This window comes from Trichomonas vaginalis, chromosome II, assembly GCF_026262505.1.
Source record: "Trichomonas vaginalis G3 chromosome II, whole genome shotgun sequence".
NCBI classification, from domain to species: Eukaryota; Parabasalia; order Trichomonadida; family Trichomonadidae; genus Trichomonas; species Trichomonas vaginalis.
Genome location: NC_067204.1, coordinates 11,077,131 through 11,093,827, shown reverse-complemented (window position 1 = coordinate 11,093,827; position 16,697 = coordinate 11,077,131). Strand labels below are relative to the sequence as shown.

Below are 16,697 nucleotides of genomic sequence, written 5' to 3'. Positions count from 1 at the left end.
TGTAAATCATTAATAAGTATAATAATTCCGCAAAAATGTAAATGATGTTTTAGATTATGCATTTTCTTCTTGTTCAAATTTGATAAATATTACATTTCTCGGAATAATAAATGAAATTAAGTCTTATACATTTCAATATTGCATATCATTAACAAATATTACATTTTCAGATAGAATAACAACTATTCAAAATTATGCATTTTACTCATGCCAATCGTTAACAAGTATTACAATTCCAGATAGTGTAAACACAATTGGAGTTGGCGTATTTAAATCATGCAAGTCTTTAAGCAGTATTACAATTCCTTTGAAGATAGCCAAAATTAATATGAAGTATTTTATGAATGCACATCATTAATAAGTATAACAATTCTAGGGTATGTAAGTTATATTGGAGATAAAGCATTTGGAAATTGTGAGTCTCTAACAGTATTACATTCCAAAACAATATAACTTCAATCAGAATTTCATCCACTGCTTTTTCCGATATTCCAAATCGAATGAATATTTATATTAAAGGCAGATTTAATGTTTATCAAGGTCCAAAAAATGCATTTCGAAAAAGAAGTAATTTATATATTACAAGTGAAACAATTTTAAGAAAATCATGTAAAGACTTTTTCGGAGAAGAGTCTGTTTATGTTCATTTTGAAGGTTCAACTCAAATTACAGATACAGAAACTATTGATGTCATTAAATACATTTCTTATCCTCTACCAACGCAAGATTTTCCTTTTGTGCATGAAAATTCGGTTCACTTCACTTCTGACAAAAGTGACAAGTTTACATGGCAAAATAGTTTACATGGCAAAAATATATAGGGTATTTTTTTTAAAAGTAGTTATCTTTATATATAAAAATAAAACTTTTGATATATTTGAGTAAATGATTTATTAATTTATTTATTTTTTTAAATCAAATCATATAAATATATATATATATAATAGTGAAATAGAACAAGAGATAATTATTGATGATTAAATTGTAGACGAGGATAAAAGTTTAGATAAATTAATAAAATTAGTGTGGAATCAGACAAATTTCGGGTTGTTTGGGAAGGAATTGTTGGCTATGATGTACTGATTCATGATCAGTACATCATAGCCAACAATTCCTTATACAAAGTTCAAAAACTTGGGTGCAATCAGAACTGATTGCACCCAAGTTTTTGAACTTTCCATTAACAATTGTTCAATCACATTTATACAACCCAAATCTATACCAATCATACTCTTATTCATACATCATATTTTAAAAACTTTTTTGCAATATGATGTTATTGCAACAAATTTTTTTCTTTTCTACTTCCAATTAGCACCTTAAAAACATTAGACACAATCACTGGCTCATATGCTCCTATTCTGAATCTAACACTATGCAAATTTATACAATTTCTCCACAAATCTTACATTCATTTTAATTTCAACGACCATTATTACCACAAAGAATCTTACCTTCCCCTACAAAATCTAACTATCTATCAATTTAAAAAATGTTACAAAATATTAAATGAATTTTTTTTCTATACGTAATTTAAAGTTCTTAAACTCTCAGCATCAGAATATCCTTACATAGCTTAGCTATATATCGTATTACTTTATGAATAAAAAAAATTTAAATTATAATAAAATGTTTATTCGTATTTTTACTTTATTTTTAGTTACGAGGCTGTATTTCGAACTCAGGATTTGGGTTTAAGTCCTTTGTCCATTTAGGACCCTGGTCCCAAATTGATTTTGGAGTAGGTTTTCCACCGAAAAGATCTTTAAGAGCTGTATGAACCCATACTGTGTTGTATTCTTCTATTGCGTGAGGTAAAAATTCTCTTATTTCGATAAAATCTGGGCGAGCCGAAAAGATTGTTTGCCAAAAACGTTCTATTTTACCATTTAACTGTGGTGTGTAAGGTTCTGTCCGATGGTGTTGAATGCCATTTACTTGAAGAACGTTTTTGAAGTCCTTTCCTGTAAATTCGCATCCATTATCTGTCAAAAGTTCGTATGGAATAATTTTGATAGAGTCGATAGCATTTTGTAAAGCTTTTGAAGTTGATTTCATTGTTTTATCGGGAAGAATTTCGTAATAAATACAAAAACGAGATCTGTCATCGATAAAGGCAATTAAATGATAAGTATGCTTGGTACCATTTGTCTCTTCTTTGAAGCTTTTTAAATCAGTATGCCATTGCTGATTTACGTATTGGGAAACATACTGATTTGGATGTTCATCAATTTTTTCTGGATCTCGCCGAAATTTGAAAAGATTCTCTTTTTCGTATAATTTAAGCATATCGTGAAATGAAACTGTGTCATCATGTATGTAACTCTCTAAAACTTTTTTATAACCTAGATTGTACTTAGCTTTTATTTCGTGAATGGTTGGTAACAAATCTGTTCTAAGAGGAGTTTCTGGTCTTCCGAGCTTTTTTGGATTTAAACCAAGTTCTTGCCATTTTAATAATAATTTTTTTCTACCTATGTGCAAATCTTTTGCAACTTGGTCTGCTGTCTTTTTGCCAATAGAATATTCAAGATATGCCGTAATATAAATCTGATTTTCATTTGGCAGATCCACTTCTTGTCTTTCCATTTTTTTTGAATCAATTTATACAAATAAACTTATAAAACACAAAATTATTATTTTATAATATAATTCTTAGATAATACATCCGATATGTAAAGTGTCAGAAGTGAAGTGAACCGAATTTTCATGCATTACAACGCAAGATTTTCCAATTAAACGTTACACTTTGCACAAGCAATTTCGAAGATAAATGATTCATAATTTCAAATATAGCTGCGGTAAAAATGAGAAAATCAATTTTTTTCCTACATCTCCCCATATTTTGCTCAATTTGTGATTTGTAAAAGTGTATTATATAAAATCTACTGTAATACACTGTGAGTTTCCATAGTAGTTTAGTAAGAACAACTTCAGGAAGAAATATCTTAAGTTAATTTACTTCAAAGAGTTATAATGAGAAAAATGAAATTTTTGACAATAACACTATAACACGCTGATGTATTACTAAGTTTCAGCCTTAATATATTAGATTCTGCTGAATTCAATGGTTGAATATTTGCAATTGAAGAGAATATATTAGCAAATGCTGAATGATAAAGTGCAGAAGTCAGAAAACTTGATTCGTTAATCAAAAATAATTAAATAAATAATATGATTTTTTTTATTATAAAATAGAAATATAAAAAATAAAAAATATTTAACTGAAATAAGAATTAGAGAATGCGAATCTGTATTGTTCTAATTCAGGCAAATCATGGTAAAGGTGTCTCTTCCAGAAGTTCTTGACTGATTCTTCCAACATGCTGGAGAACTGATGTCTGTCGTGGTATTTAATTTCTGCTTCTTCAAAAAGATCTGGAAGCCACTTAGGATATTCATCCTTAGTGATAGAAATGAATCCAAACAATGCTGCAGCTGGAGTCAATGCCTATTATCCACTTTTTTTCAATAAAAAATTGATTTTGGCGGGCAATGTAATTTTACTAATTAGAAGATAAAACATGCATTACAAATACTTATATATTATGATTATCAAATTAAAATGGGAAAATTCATCGGTTTTTCATTTTGTCCACAAAAGTGCGATACTGTTTATTTTTTTACAGAAATCTCCTCGTGTTTTTTTATTATCATTTTTGTTCGGGCATTAGTGGTGTACATCTAGAATATGAACATAACAATCAAGTTGTCACTGGATGTTCAACAGATTCTAGGGGAGAAGTATTCATCCCTCAACAAGTTACAGAAATAAAAATTGGAAAACCAGATAATTATGCATTTAAGAAATGTAAAGATTCAATAACATCACTTAGATTCGACAAAAATAGTCAAATTGCAAAAATTGGAGAATATAGTTTTAAGAATACAGCTCTTGAAAAAGCAGATCTCGGTGAATGCAAAGTGCTTAAGATTATCAATGCGCATGTCTTTGAAAACTGCAAAAACTTGAAAACAGTTATACTTCCACCAAATCTTGAAAGAATTGGAATATCTTGCTTTTCTTACGATCCAAATCTAACATCATTAGATTTACCGGATTCTGTATATCTTATTTCTGGCTTGGCGTTTTACTTTAGTGGCTTAACAATAATAAATATTTCATCGAATTCTAGCTTACAAAAATTAAATCAAGAATGCTTTAAAAGCACAAATCTTACTTCAATTTTCATTCCAAAAAATGTAACAGATATCGGTTCTTCGGTATTTTTATGCTGTCAAAATTTAGAAAATATAACAGTTGATCAAGAAAATGCAAATTTTACAAGTGATACTAAATCTCTTTATACAAGAACAGATAATTCAACATTAATTAAAGTTGTTGAAGCATATTCCGGCGCATATACTGTTGCGAGTTATGTTACAACTATTTCAGAAGAATGCTTTTCTTATTGTACAAAATTTTGTCAATTCAAATTGATGATAAAGTCAAAGAAATTGGAAAGGATGCATTTTCATATTGTGATTCTTTGACAAGTATTAAAATGCCAGGAAACATAGAAATAATTCAATCCGGTACATTTCAAAATTGTTCATCTTTAAGAAGTATTAAAATTCCAGATAGTACAAAAATTATTGGTGCATATGCATTTAAATTTTGTAAATCATTAATAAGTATAATAATTCCGCAAAATGTAAATGATGTTTTAGATTATGCATTTTCTTCTTGTTCAAATTTGATAAATATTACATTTCTCGGAATAATAAATGAAATTAAGTCTTATACATTTCAATATTGCATATCATTAACAAATATTACATTTTCAGATAGAATAACAACTATTCAAAATTATGCATTTTACTCATGCCAATCGTTAACAAGTATTACAATTCCAGATAGTGTAAACACAATTGGAGTTGGCGTATTTAAATCATGCAAGTCTTTAAGCAGTATTACAATTCCTTTGAAGATAGCCAAAATTAATAATGAAGTATTTTATGAATGCACATCATTAATAAGTATAACAATTCTAGGGTATGTAAGTTATATTGGAGATAAAGCATTTGGAAATTGTGAGTCTCTAACAAGTATTACATTCCAAAACAATATAACTTCAATCAGAATTTCATCCACTGCTTTTTCCGATATTCCAAATCGAATGAATATTTATATTAAAGGCAGATTTAATGTTTATCAAGGTCCAAAAAATGCATTTCGAAAAAGAAGTAATTTATATATTACAAGTGAAACAATTTTAAGAAAATCATGTAAAGACTTTTTCGGAGAAGAGTCTGTTTATGTTCATTTTGAAGGTTCAACTCAAATTACAGATACAGAAACTATTGATGTCATTAAATACATTTCTTATCCTCTACCAACGCAAGATTTTCCTTTTGTGCATGAAAATTCGGTTCACTTCACTTCTGACAAAAGTGACAAGTTTACATGGCAAAAATAGTTTACATGGCAAAAATATATAGGGTATTTTTTTTTAAAAGTAGTTATCTTTATATATAAAAATAAAACTTTTGATATATTTGAGTAAATGATTTATTAATTTATTTATTTTTTTAAATCAAATCATATAAATATATATATATAATAGTGAAATAGAACAAGAGATAATTATTGATGATTAAATTGTAGACGAGGATAAAAGTTTAGATAAATTAATAAAATTAGTGTGGAATCAGACAAATTTCGGGTTGTTTGGGAAGGAATTGTTGGCTATGATGTACTGATTCATGATCAGTACATCATAGCCAACAATTCCTTATACAAAGTTCAAAAACTTGGGTGCAATCAGTTCTGATTGCACCCAAGTTTTTGAACTTTCCATTAACAATTGTTCAATCACATTTATACAACCCAAATCTATACCAATCATACTCTTATTCATACATCATATTTTAAAAACTTTTTTGCAATATGATGTTATTGCAACAAATTTTTTTCTTTTCTACTTCCAATTAGCACCTTAAAAACATTAGACACAATCACTGGCTCATATGCTCCTATTCTGAATCTAACACTATGCAAATTTATACAATTTCTCCACAAATCTTACATTCATTTTAATTTCAACGACCATTATTACCACAAAGAATCTTACCTTCCCCTACAAAATCTAACTATCTATCAATTTAAAAAATGTTACAAAATATTAAATGAATTTTTTTTCTATACGTAATTTAAAGTTCTTAAACTCTCAGCATCAGAATATCCTTACATAGCTTAGCTATATATCGTATTACTTTATGAATAAAAAAATTATTTAAATTATAATAAAATGTTTATTCGTATTTTTACTTTATTTTTAGTTACGAGGCTGTATTTCGAACTCAGGATTTGGGTTTAAGTCCTTTGTCCATTTAGGACCCTGGTCCCAAATTGATTTTGGAGTAGGTTTTCCACCGAAAAGATCTTTAAGAGCTGTATGAACCCATACTGTGTTGTATTCTTCTATTGCGTGAGGTAAAAATTCTCTTATTTCGATAAAATCTGGGCGAGCCGAAAAGATTGTTTGCCAAAAACGTTCTATTTTACCATTTAACTGTGGTGTGTAAGGTTCTGTCCGATGGTGTTGAATGCCATTTACTTGAAGAACGTTTTTGAAGTCCTTTCCTGTAAATTCGCATCCATTATCTGTCAAAAGTTCGTATGGAATAATTTTGATAGAGTCGATAGCATTTTGTAAAGCTTTTGAAGTTGATTTCATTGTTTTATCGGGAAGAATTTCGTAATAAATACAAAAACGAGATCTGTCATCGATAAAGGCAATTAAATGATAAGTATGCTTGGTACCATTTGTCTCTTCTTTGAAGCTTTTTAAATCAGTATGCCATTGCTGATTTACGTATTGGGAAACATACTGATTTGGATGTTCATCAATTTTTTCTGGATCTCGCCGAAATTTGAAAAGATTCTCTTTTTCGTATAATTTAAGCATATCGTGAAATGAAACTGTGTCATCATGTATGTAACTCTCTAAAACTTTTTTATAACCTAGATTGTACTTAGCTTTTATTTCGTGAATGGTTGGTAACAAATCTGTTCTAAGAGGAGTTTCTGGTCTTCCGAGCTTTTTTGGATTTAAACCAAGTTCTTGCCATTTTAATAATAATTTTTTTCTACCTATGTGCAAATCTTTTGCAACTTGGTCTGCTGTCTTTTTGCCAATAGAATATTCAAGATATGCCGTAATATAAATCTGATTTTCATTTGGCAGATCCACTTCTTGTCTTTCCATTTTTTTTGAATCAATTTATACAAATAAACTTATAAAACACAAAATTATTATTTTATAATATAATTCTTAGATAATACATCCGATATGTAAAGTGTCAGAAGTGAAGTGAACCGAATTTTCATGCATTACAACGCAAGATTTTCCAATTAAACGTTACACTTTGCACAAGCAATTTCGAAGATAAATGATTCATAATTTCAAATATAGCTGCGGTAAAAATGAGAAAATCAATTTTTTTCCTACATCTCCCCATATTTTGCTCAATTTGTGATTTGTAAAAGTGTATTATATAAAATCTACTGTAATACACTGTGAGTTTCCATAGTAGTTTAGTAAGAACAACTTCAGGAAGAAATATCTTAAGTTAATTTACTTCAAAGAGTTATAATGAGAAAAATGAAATTTTTGACAATAACACTATAACACGCTGATGTATTACTAAGTTTCAGCCTTAATATATTAGATTCTGCTGAATTCAATGGTTGAATATTTGCAATTGAAGAGAATATATTAGCAAATGCTGAATGATAAAGTGCAGAAGTCAGAAAACTTGATTCGTTAATCAAAAATAATTAAATAAATAATATGATTTTTTTTATTATAAAATAGAAATATAAAAAATAAAAAATATTTAACTGAAATAAGAATTAGAGAATGCGAATCTGTATTGTTCTAATTCAGGCAAATCATGGTAAAGGTGTCTCTTCCAGAAGTTCTTGACTGATTCTTCCAACATGCTGGAGAACTGATGTCTGTCGTGGTATTTAATTTCTGCTTCTTCAAAAAGATCTGGAAGCCACTTAGGATATTCATCCTTAGTGATAGAAATGAATCCAAACAATGCTGCAGCTGGAGTCAATGCCTATTATCCACTTTTTTTTCAATAAAAAATTGATTTTGGCGGGCAATGTAATTTTACTAATTAGAAGATAAAACATGCATTACAAATACTTATATATTATGATTATCAAATTAAAATGGGAAAATTCATCGGTTTTTCATTTTGTCCACAAAAGTGCGATACTGTTTATTTTTTTACAGAAATCTCCTCGTGTTTTTTTATTATCATTTTTGTTCGGGCATTAGTGGTGTACATCTAGAATATGAACATAACAATCAAGTTGTCACTGGATGTTCAACAGATTCTAGGGGAGAAGTATTCATCCCTCAACAAGTTACAGAAATAAAAATTGGAAAACCAGATAATTATGCATTTAAGAAATGTAAAGATTCAATAACATCACTTAGATTCGACAAAAATAGTCAAATTGCAAAAATTGGAGAATATAGTTTTAAGAATACAGCTCTTGAAAAAGCAGATCTCGGTGAATGCAAAGTGCTTAAGATTATCAATGCGCATGTCTTTGAAAACTGCAAAAACTTGAAAACAGTTATACTTCCACCAAATCTTGAAAGAATTGGAATATCTTGCTTTTCTTACGATCCAAATCTAACATCATTAGATTTACCGGATTCTGTATATCTTATTTCTGGCTTGGCGTTTTACTTTAGTGGCTTAACAATAATAAATATTTCATCGAATTCTAGCTTACAAAAATTAAATCAAGAATGCTTTAAAAGCACAAATCTTACTTCAATTTTCATTCCAAAAAATGTAACAGATATCGGTTCTTCGGTATTTTTATGCTGTCAAAATTTAGAAAATATAACAGTTGATCAAGAAAATGCAAATTTTACAAGTGATACTAAATCTCTTTATACAAGAACAGATAATTCAACATTAATTAAAGTTGTTGAAGCATATTCCGGCGCATATACTGTTGCGAGTTATGTTACAACTATTTCAGAAGAATGCTTTTCTTATTGTACAAAAATTTTGTCAATTCAAATTGATGATAAAGTCAAAGAAATTGGAAAGGATGCATTTTCATATTGTGATTCTTTGACAAGTATTAAAATGCCAGGAAACATAGAAATAATTCAATCCGGTACATTTCAAAATTGTTCATCTTTAAGAAGTATTAAAATTCCAGATAGTACAAAAATTATTGGTGCATATGCATTTAAATTTTGTAAATCATTAATAAGTATAATAATTCCGCAAAATGTAAATGATGTTTTAGATTATGCATTTTCTTCTTGTTCAAATTTGATAAATATTACATTTCTCGGAATAATAAATGAAATTAAGTCTTATACATTTCAATATTGCATATCATTAACAAATATTACATTTTCAGATAGAATAACAACTATTCAAAATTATGCATTTTACTCATGCCAATCGTTAACAAGTATTACAATTCCAGATAGTGTAAACACAATTGGAGTTGGCGTATTTAAATCATGCAAGTCTTTAAGCAGTATTACAATTCCTTTGAAGATAGCCAAAATTAATAATGAAGTATTTTATGAATGCACATCATTAATAATGTAATATACAATTCTAGGGTATGTAAGTTATATTGGAGATAAAGCATTTGGAAATTGTGAGTCTCTAACAAGTATTACATTCCAAAACAATATAACTTCAATCAGAATTTCATCCACTGCTTTTTCCGATATTCCAAATCGAATGAATATTTATATTAAAGGCAGATTTAATGTTTATCAAGGTCCAAAAATGCATTTCGAAAAAGAAGTAATTATATATTACAAGTGAAACAATTTTAAGAAAATCATGTAAAGACTTTTTCGGAGAAGAGTCTGTTTATGTTCATTTTTGAAGGTTCAACTCAAATTACAGATACAGAAACTATTGATGTCATTAAATACATTTCTTATCCTCTACCAACGCAAGATTTTCCTTTTGTGCATGAAAATTCGGTTCACTTCACTTCTGACAAAAGTGACAAGTTTACATGGCAAAAATAGTTTACATGGCAAAAATATATAGGGTATTTTTTTTTAAAAGTAGTTATCTTTATATATAAAATAAAACTTTTGATATATTTGAGTAAATGATTATTATTAATTTATTTATTTTTTTAAATCAAATCATATAAATATATATATATTATAATAGTGAAATAGAACAAGAGATAATTATTGCATGATTAAATTGTAGACGAGGATAAAAGTTTAGATAAATTAATAAATATTAGTGTGGAATCAGACAAATTTCGGGTTGTTTGGGAAGGAATTGTTGGCTATGATGTACTGATTCATGAATCAGTACATCATAGCCAACAATTCCTTATACAAAGTTCAAAAACTTGGGTGCAATCAGTTCTGATTGCACCCAAGTTTTTGAACTTTCCATTAACAATTGTTCAATCACATTTATACAACCCAAATCTATACCAATCATACTCTTATTCATACATCATATTTTAAAAACTTTTTTGCAATATGATGTTATTGCAACAAATTTTTTTTTTTCTACTTCCAATTAGCACCTTAAAAACATTAGACACAATCACTGGCTCATATGCTCCTATTCTGAATCTAACACTATGCAAATTTATACAATTTCTCCACAAATCTTACATTCATTTTAATTTCAACGACCATTATTACCACAAAGAATCTTACCTTCCCCTACAAAATCTAACTATCTATCAATTTAAAAAATGTTACAAAATATTAAATGAATTTTTTTCTATACGTAATTTAAAGTTCTTAAACTCTCAGCATCAGAATATCCTTACATAGCTTAGCTATATATCGTATTACTTTATGAATAAAAAAATTATTTAAATTATAATAAAATGTTTATTCGTATTTTTACTTTATTTTTAGTTACGAGGCTGTATTTCGAACTCAGGATTTGGGTTTAAGTCCTTTGTCCATTTAGGACCCTGGTCCCAAATTGATTTTGGAGTAGGTTTTCCACCGAAAAGATCTTTAAGAGCTGTATGAACCCATACTGTGTTGTATTCTTCTATTGCGTGAGGTAAAAATTCTCTTATTTCGATAAAATCTGGGCGAGCCGAAAAGATTGTTTGCCAAAAACGTTCTATTTTACCATTTAACTGTGGTGTGTAAGGTTCTGTCCGATGGTGTTGAATGCCATTTACTTGAAGAACGTTTTTGAAGTCCTTTCCTGTAAATTCGCATCCATTATCTGTCAAAAGTTCGTATGGAATAATTTTGATAGAGTCGATAGCATTTTGTAAAGCTTTTGAAGTTGATTTCATTGTTTTATCGGGAAGAATTTCGTAATAAATACAAAAACGAGATCTGTCATCGATAAAGGCAATTAAATGATAAGTATGCTTGGTACCATTTGTCTCTTCTTTGAAGCTTTTTAAATCAGTATGCCATTGCTGATTTACGTATTGGGAAACATACTGATTTGGATGTTCATCAATTTTTTCTGGATCTCGCCGAAATTTGAAAAGATTCTCTTTTTCGTATAATTTAAGCATATCGTGAAATGAAACTGTGTCATCATGTATGTAACTCTCTAAAACTTTTTTATAACCTAGATTGTACTTAGCTTTTATTTCGTGAATGGTTGGTAAAAATCTGTTCTAAGAGGAGTTTCTGGTCTTCCGAGCTTTTTTGGATTTAAACCAAGTTCTTGCCATTTTAATAATAATTTTTTTCTACCTATGTGCAAATCTTTTGCAACTTGGTCTGCTGTCTTTTTGCCAATAGAATATTCAAGATATGCCGTAATATAAATCTGATTTTCATTTGGCAGATCCACTTCTTGTCTTTCCATTTTTTTTGAATCAATTTATACAAATAAACTTATAAAACACAAAATTATTATTTTATAATATAATTCTTAGATAATACATCCGATATGTAAAGTGTCAGAAGTGAAGTGAACCGAATTTTCATGCATTACAACGCAAGATTTTCCAATTAAACGTTACACTTTGCACAAGCAATTTCGAAGATAAATGATTCATAATTTCAAATATAGCTGCGGTAAAAATGAGAAAATCAATTTTTTTCCTACATCTCCCCATATTTTGCTCAATTTGTGATTTGTAAAAGTGTATTATATAAAATCTACTGTAATACACTGTGAGTTTCCATAGTAGTTTAGTAAGAACAACTTCAGGAAGAAATATCTTAAGTTAATTTACTTCAAAGAGTTATAATGAGAAAAATGAAATTTTTGACAATAACACTATAACACGCTGATGTATTACTAAGTTTCAGCCTTAATATATTAGATTCTGCTGAATTCAATGGTTGAATATTTGCAATTGAAGAGAATATATTAGCAAATGCTGAATGATAAAGTGCAGAAGTCAGAAAACTTGATTCGTTAATCAAAAATAATTAAATAAATAATATGATTTTTTTTATTATAAAATAGAAATATAAAAAATAAAAAATATTTAACTGAAATAAGAATTAGAGAATGCGAATCTGTATTGTTCTAATTCAGGCAAATCATGGTAAAGGTGTCTCTTCCAGAAGTTCTTGACTGATTCTTCCAACATGCTGGAGAACTGATGTCTGTCGTGGTATTTAATTTCTGCTTCTTCAAAAAGATCTGGAAGCCACTTAGGATATTCATCCTTAGTGATAGAAATGAATCCAAACAATGCTGCAGCTGGAGTCAATGCCTATTATCCACTTTTTTTTCAATAAAAAATTGATTTTGGCGGGCAATGTAATTTTACTAATTAGAAGATAAAACATGCATTACAAATACTTATATATTATGATTATCAAATTAAAATGGGAAAATTCATCGGTTTTTCATTTTGTCCACAAAAGTGCGATACTGTTTATTTTTTTACAGAAATCTCCTCGTGTTTTTTTATTATCATTTTTGTTCGGGCATTAGTGGTGTACATCTAGAATATGAACATAACAATCAAGTTGTCACTGGATGTTCAACAGATTCTAGGGGAGAAGTATTCATCCCTCAACAAGTTACAGAAATAAAAATTGGAAAACCAGATAATTATGCATTTAAGAAATGTAAAGATTCAATAACATCACTTAGATTCGACAAAAATAGTCAAATTGCAAAAATTGGAGAATATAGTTTTAAGAATACAGCTCTTGAAAAAGCAGATCTCGGTGAATGCAAAGTGCTTAAGATTATCAATGCGCATGTCTTTGAAAACTGCAAAAACTTGAAAACAGTTATACTTCCACCAAATCTTGAAAGAATTGGAATATCTTGCTTTTCTTACGATCCAAATCTAACATCATTAGATTTACCGGATTCTGTATATCTTATTTCTGGCTTGGCGTTTTACTTTAGTGGCTTAACAATAATAAATATTTCATCGAATTCTAGCTTACAAAAATTAAATCAAGAATGCTTTAAAAGCACAAATCTTACTTCAATTTTCATTCCAAAAAATGTAACAGATATCGGTTCTTCGGTATTTTTATGCTGTCAAAATTTAGAAAATATAACAGTTGATCAAGAAAATGCAAATTTTACAAGTGATACTAAATCTCTTTATACAAGAACAGATAATTCAACATTAATTAAAGTTGTTGAAGCATATTCCGGCGCATATACTGTTGCGAGTTATGTTACAACTATTTCAGAAGAATGCTTTTCTTATTGTACAAAAATTTTGTCAATTCAAATTGATGATAAAGTCAAAGAAATTGGAAAGGATGCATTTTCATATTGTGATTCTTTGACAAGTATTAAAATGCCAGGAAACATAGAAATAATTCAATCCGGTACATTTCAAAATTGTTCATCTTTAAGAAGTATTAAAATTCCAGATAGTACAAAAATTATTGGTGCATATGCATTTAAATTTTGTAAATCATTAATAAGTATAATAATTCCGCAAAATGTAAATGATGTTTTAGATTATGCATTTTCTTCTTGTTCAAATTTGATAAATATTACATTTCTCGGAATAATAAATGAAATTAAGTCTTATACATTTCAATATTGCATATCATTAACAAATATTACATTTTCAGATAGAATAACAACTATTCAAAATTATGCATTTTACTCATGCCAATCGTTAACAAGTATTACAATTCCAGATAGTGTAAACACAATTGGAGTTGGCGTATTTAAATCATGCAAGTCTTTAAGCAGTATTACAATTCCTTTGAAGATAGCCAAAATTAATAATGAAGTATTTTATGAATGCACATCATTAATAAGTATAACAATTCTAGGGTATGTAAGTTATATTGGAGATAAAGCATTTGGAAATTGTGAGTCTCTAACAAGTATTACATTCCAAAACAATATAACTTCAATCAGAATTTCATCCACTGCTTTTTCCGATATTCCAAATCGAATGAATATTTATATTAAAGGCAGATTTAATGTTTATCAAGGTCCAAAAAATGCATTTCGAAAAAGAAGTAATTTATATATTACAAGTGAAACAATTTTAAGAAAATCATGTAAAGACTTTTTCGGAGAAGAGTCTGTTTATGTTCATTTTGAAGGTTCAACTCAAATTACAGATACAGAAACTATTGATGTCATTAAATACATTTCTTATCCTCTACCAACGCAAGATTTTCCTTTTGTGCATGAAAATTCGGTTCACTTCACTTCTGACAAAAGTGACAAGTTTACATGGCAAAAATAGTTTACATGGCAAAAATATATAGGGTATTTTTTTTTAAAAGTAGTTATCTTTATATATAAAAATAAAACTTTTGATATATTTGAGTAAATGATTTATTAATTTATTTATTTTTTTTTTAAATCAAATCATATAAATATATATATATATAATAGTGAAATAGAACAAGAGATAATTATTGATGATTAAATTGTAGACGAGGATAAAAGTTTAGATAAATTAATAAAATTAGTGTGGAATCAGACAAATTTCGGGTTGTTTGGGAAGGAATTGTTGGCTATGATGTACTGATTCATGATCAGTACATCATAGCCAACAATTCCTTATACAAAGTTCAAAAACTTGGGTGCAATCAGTTCTGATTGCACCCAAGTTTTTGAACTTTCTCGAGGGAATGGAAGGGTAAGAGGTATATATTCATAATGTATACCTCTTACCCTTCCATTCCTTCGCAAACAGCGGGAAACTTTGTCTGAATGTTAAACTATTCAGACAAAGTTTCCCGCTGTTTGCGAAGGAATTGTTGGCTATGATGTACTGATCATGAATCAGTACATCATAGCCAACAATTCCTTATACAAAGTTCAAAAACTTGGGTGCAATCAGTTCTGATTGCACCCAAGTTTTTGAACTTTCCATTAACAATTGTTCAATCACATTTATACAACCCAAATCTATACCAATCATACTCTTATTCATACATCATATTTTAAAAACTTTTTTGCAATATGATGTTATTGCAACAAATTTTTTTCTTTTCTACTTCCAATTAGCACCTTAAAAACATTAGACACAATCACTGGCTCATATGCTCCTATTCTGAATCTAACACTATGCAAATTTATACAATTTCTCCACAAATCTTACATTCATTTTAATTTCAACGACCATTATTACCACAAAGAATCTTACCTTCCCCTACAAAATCTAACTATCTATCAATTTAAAAAATGTTACAAAATATTAAATGAATTTTTTTTCTATACGTAATTTAAAGTTCTTAAACTCTCAGCATCAGAATATCCTTACATAGCTTAGCTATATATCGTATTACTTTATGAATAAAAAAATTATTTAAATTATAATAAAATGTTTATTCGTATTTTTACTTTATTTTTAGTTACGAGGCTGTATTTCGAACTCAGGATTTGGGTTTAAGTCCTTTGTCCATTTAGGACCCTGGTCCCAAATTGATTTTGGAGTAGGTTTTCCACCGAAAAGATCTTTAAGAGCTGTATGAACCCATACTGTGTTGTATTCTTCTATTGCGTGAGGTAAAAATTCTCTTATTTCGATAAAATCTGGGCGAGCCGAAAAGATTGTTTGCCAAAAACGTTCTATTTTACCATTTAACTGTGGTGTGTAAGGTTCTGTCCGATGGTGTTGAATGCCATTTACTTGAAGAACGTTTTTGAAGTCCTTTCCTGTAAATTCGCATCCATTATCTGTCAAAAGTTCGTATGGAATAATTTTGATAGAGTCGATAGCATTTTGTAAAGCTTTTGAAGTTGATTTCATTGTTTTATCGGGAAGAATTTCGTAATAAATACAAAAACGAGATCTGTCATCGATAAAGGCAATTAAATGATAAGTATGCTTGGTACCATTTGTCTCTTCTTTGAAGCTTTTTAAATCAGTATGCCATTGCTGATTTACGTATTGGGAAACATACTGATTTGGATGTTCATCAATTTTTTCTGGATCTCGCCGAAATTTGAAAAGATTCTCTTTTTCGTATAATTTAAGCATATCGTGAAATGAAACTGTGTCATCATGTATGTAACTCTCTAAAACTTTTTTATAACCTAGATTGTACTTAGCTTTTATTTCGTGAATGGTTGGTAACAAATCTGTTCTAAGAGGAGTTTCTGGTCTTCCGAGCTTTTTTGGATTTAAACCAAGTTCTTGCCATTTTAATAATAATTTTTTCTACCTATGTGCAAATCTTTTGCAACTTGGTCTGCTGTCTTTTTGCCAATAGAATATTCAAGATATGCCGTAATATAAATCTGATTTTCATTTGGCA

General features: G+C 28.6%; 4 protein-coding genes across 4 annotated transcripts, besides 15 other annotated features; all 4 read right to left on the bottom strand.

The window, feature by feature from the left end:
• Window positions 1-1,031: 1,031 nt before the first annotated feature.
• Window positions 1,032-1,192: a mobile genetic element.
• A 422-nt stretch (window positions 1,193-1,614) lies between these two features.
• Window positions 1,615-1,659: a mobile genetic element.
• Window position 1,660: 1 nt separating this feature from the next.
• Window positions 1,661-2,589: a mobile genetic element.
• Window positions 2,590-2,607: 18 nt separating this feature from the next.
• Window positions 2,608-2,652: a mobile genetic element.
• Window positions 2,653-3,220: 568 nt separating this feature from the next.
• Window positions 3,221-3,448, bottom strand: TVAGG3_0524830 (uncharacterized protein; the record flags this gene model as incomplete). Its single annotated transcript, XM_051237370.1, has 1 exon — window positions 3,221-3,448. The coding sequence occupies one exon, from the start codon at window positions 3,446-3,448 to the stop codon at window positions 3,221-3,223; it is 228 nt and encodes a 75-aa protein (XP_051095194.1).
• A 2,203-nt stretch (window positions 3,449-5,651) lies between these two features.
• Window positions 5,652-5,812: a mobile genetic element.
• Window positions 5,813-6,236: 424 nt separating this feature from the next.
• Window positions 6,237-6,281: a mobile genetic element.
• Window position 6,282: 1 nt separating this feature from the next.
• Window positions 6,283-7,211: a mobile genetic element.
• On the bottom strand, window positions 6,357-7,211 carry TVAGG3_0524800 (transposition; the record flags this gene model as incomplete). The annotated part of the gene is made up of 1 exon (XM_051237369.1): window positions 6,357-7,211. A coding segment is annotated over one exon (855 nt), but the record flags the coding sequence as incomplete, so codon positions are not given.
• Window positions 7,212-7,229: 18 nt separating this feature from the next.
• Window positions 7,230-7,274: a mobile genetic element.
• A 568-nt stretch (window positions 7,275-7,842) lies between these two features.
• TVAGG3_0524770 (uncharacterized protein) lies at window positions 7,843-8,070 on the bottom strand (the record flags this gene model as incomplete). Its single annotated transcript, XM_051237368.1, has 1 exon — window positions 7,843-8,070. One exon carries the CDS (start codon window positions 8,068-8,070, stop codon window positions 7,843-7,845), a length of 228 nt encoding a protein of 75 aa, XP_051095192.1.
• Window positions 8,071-10,283: 2,213 nt separating this feature from the next.
• Window positions 10,284-10,445: a mobile genetic element.
• Window positions 10,446-10,867: 422 nt separating this feature from the next.
• Window positions 10,868-10,912: a mobile genetic element.
• Window position 10,913: 1 nt separating this feature from the next.
• Window positions 10,914-11,841: a mobile genetic element.
• An 18-nt stretch (window positions 11,842-11,859) lies between these two features.
• Window positions 11,860-11,904: a mobile genetic element.
• A 568-nt stretch (window positions 11,905-12,472) lies between these two features.
• TVAGG3_0524720 (uncharacterized protein) lies at window positions 12,473-12,700 on the bottom strand (the record flags this gene model as incomplete). The annotated part of the gene is made up of 1 exon (XM_051237367.1): window positions 12,473-12,700. The coding sequence occupies one exon, from the start codon at window positions 12,698-12,700 to the stop codon at window positions 12,473-12,475; it is 228 nt and encodes a 75-aa protein (XP_051095191.1).
• A 2,210-nt stretch (window positions 12,701-14,910) lies between these two features.
• Window positions 14,911-15,321: a mobile genetic element.
• A 424-nt stretch (window positions 15,322-15,745) lies between these two features.
• Window positions 15,746-15,790: a mobile genetic element.
• Window position 15,791: 1 nt separating this feature from the next.
• Window positions 15,792-16,697: a mobile genetic element.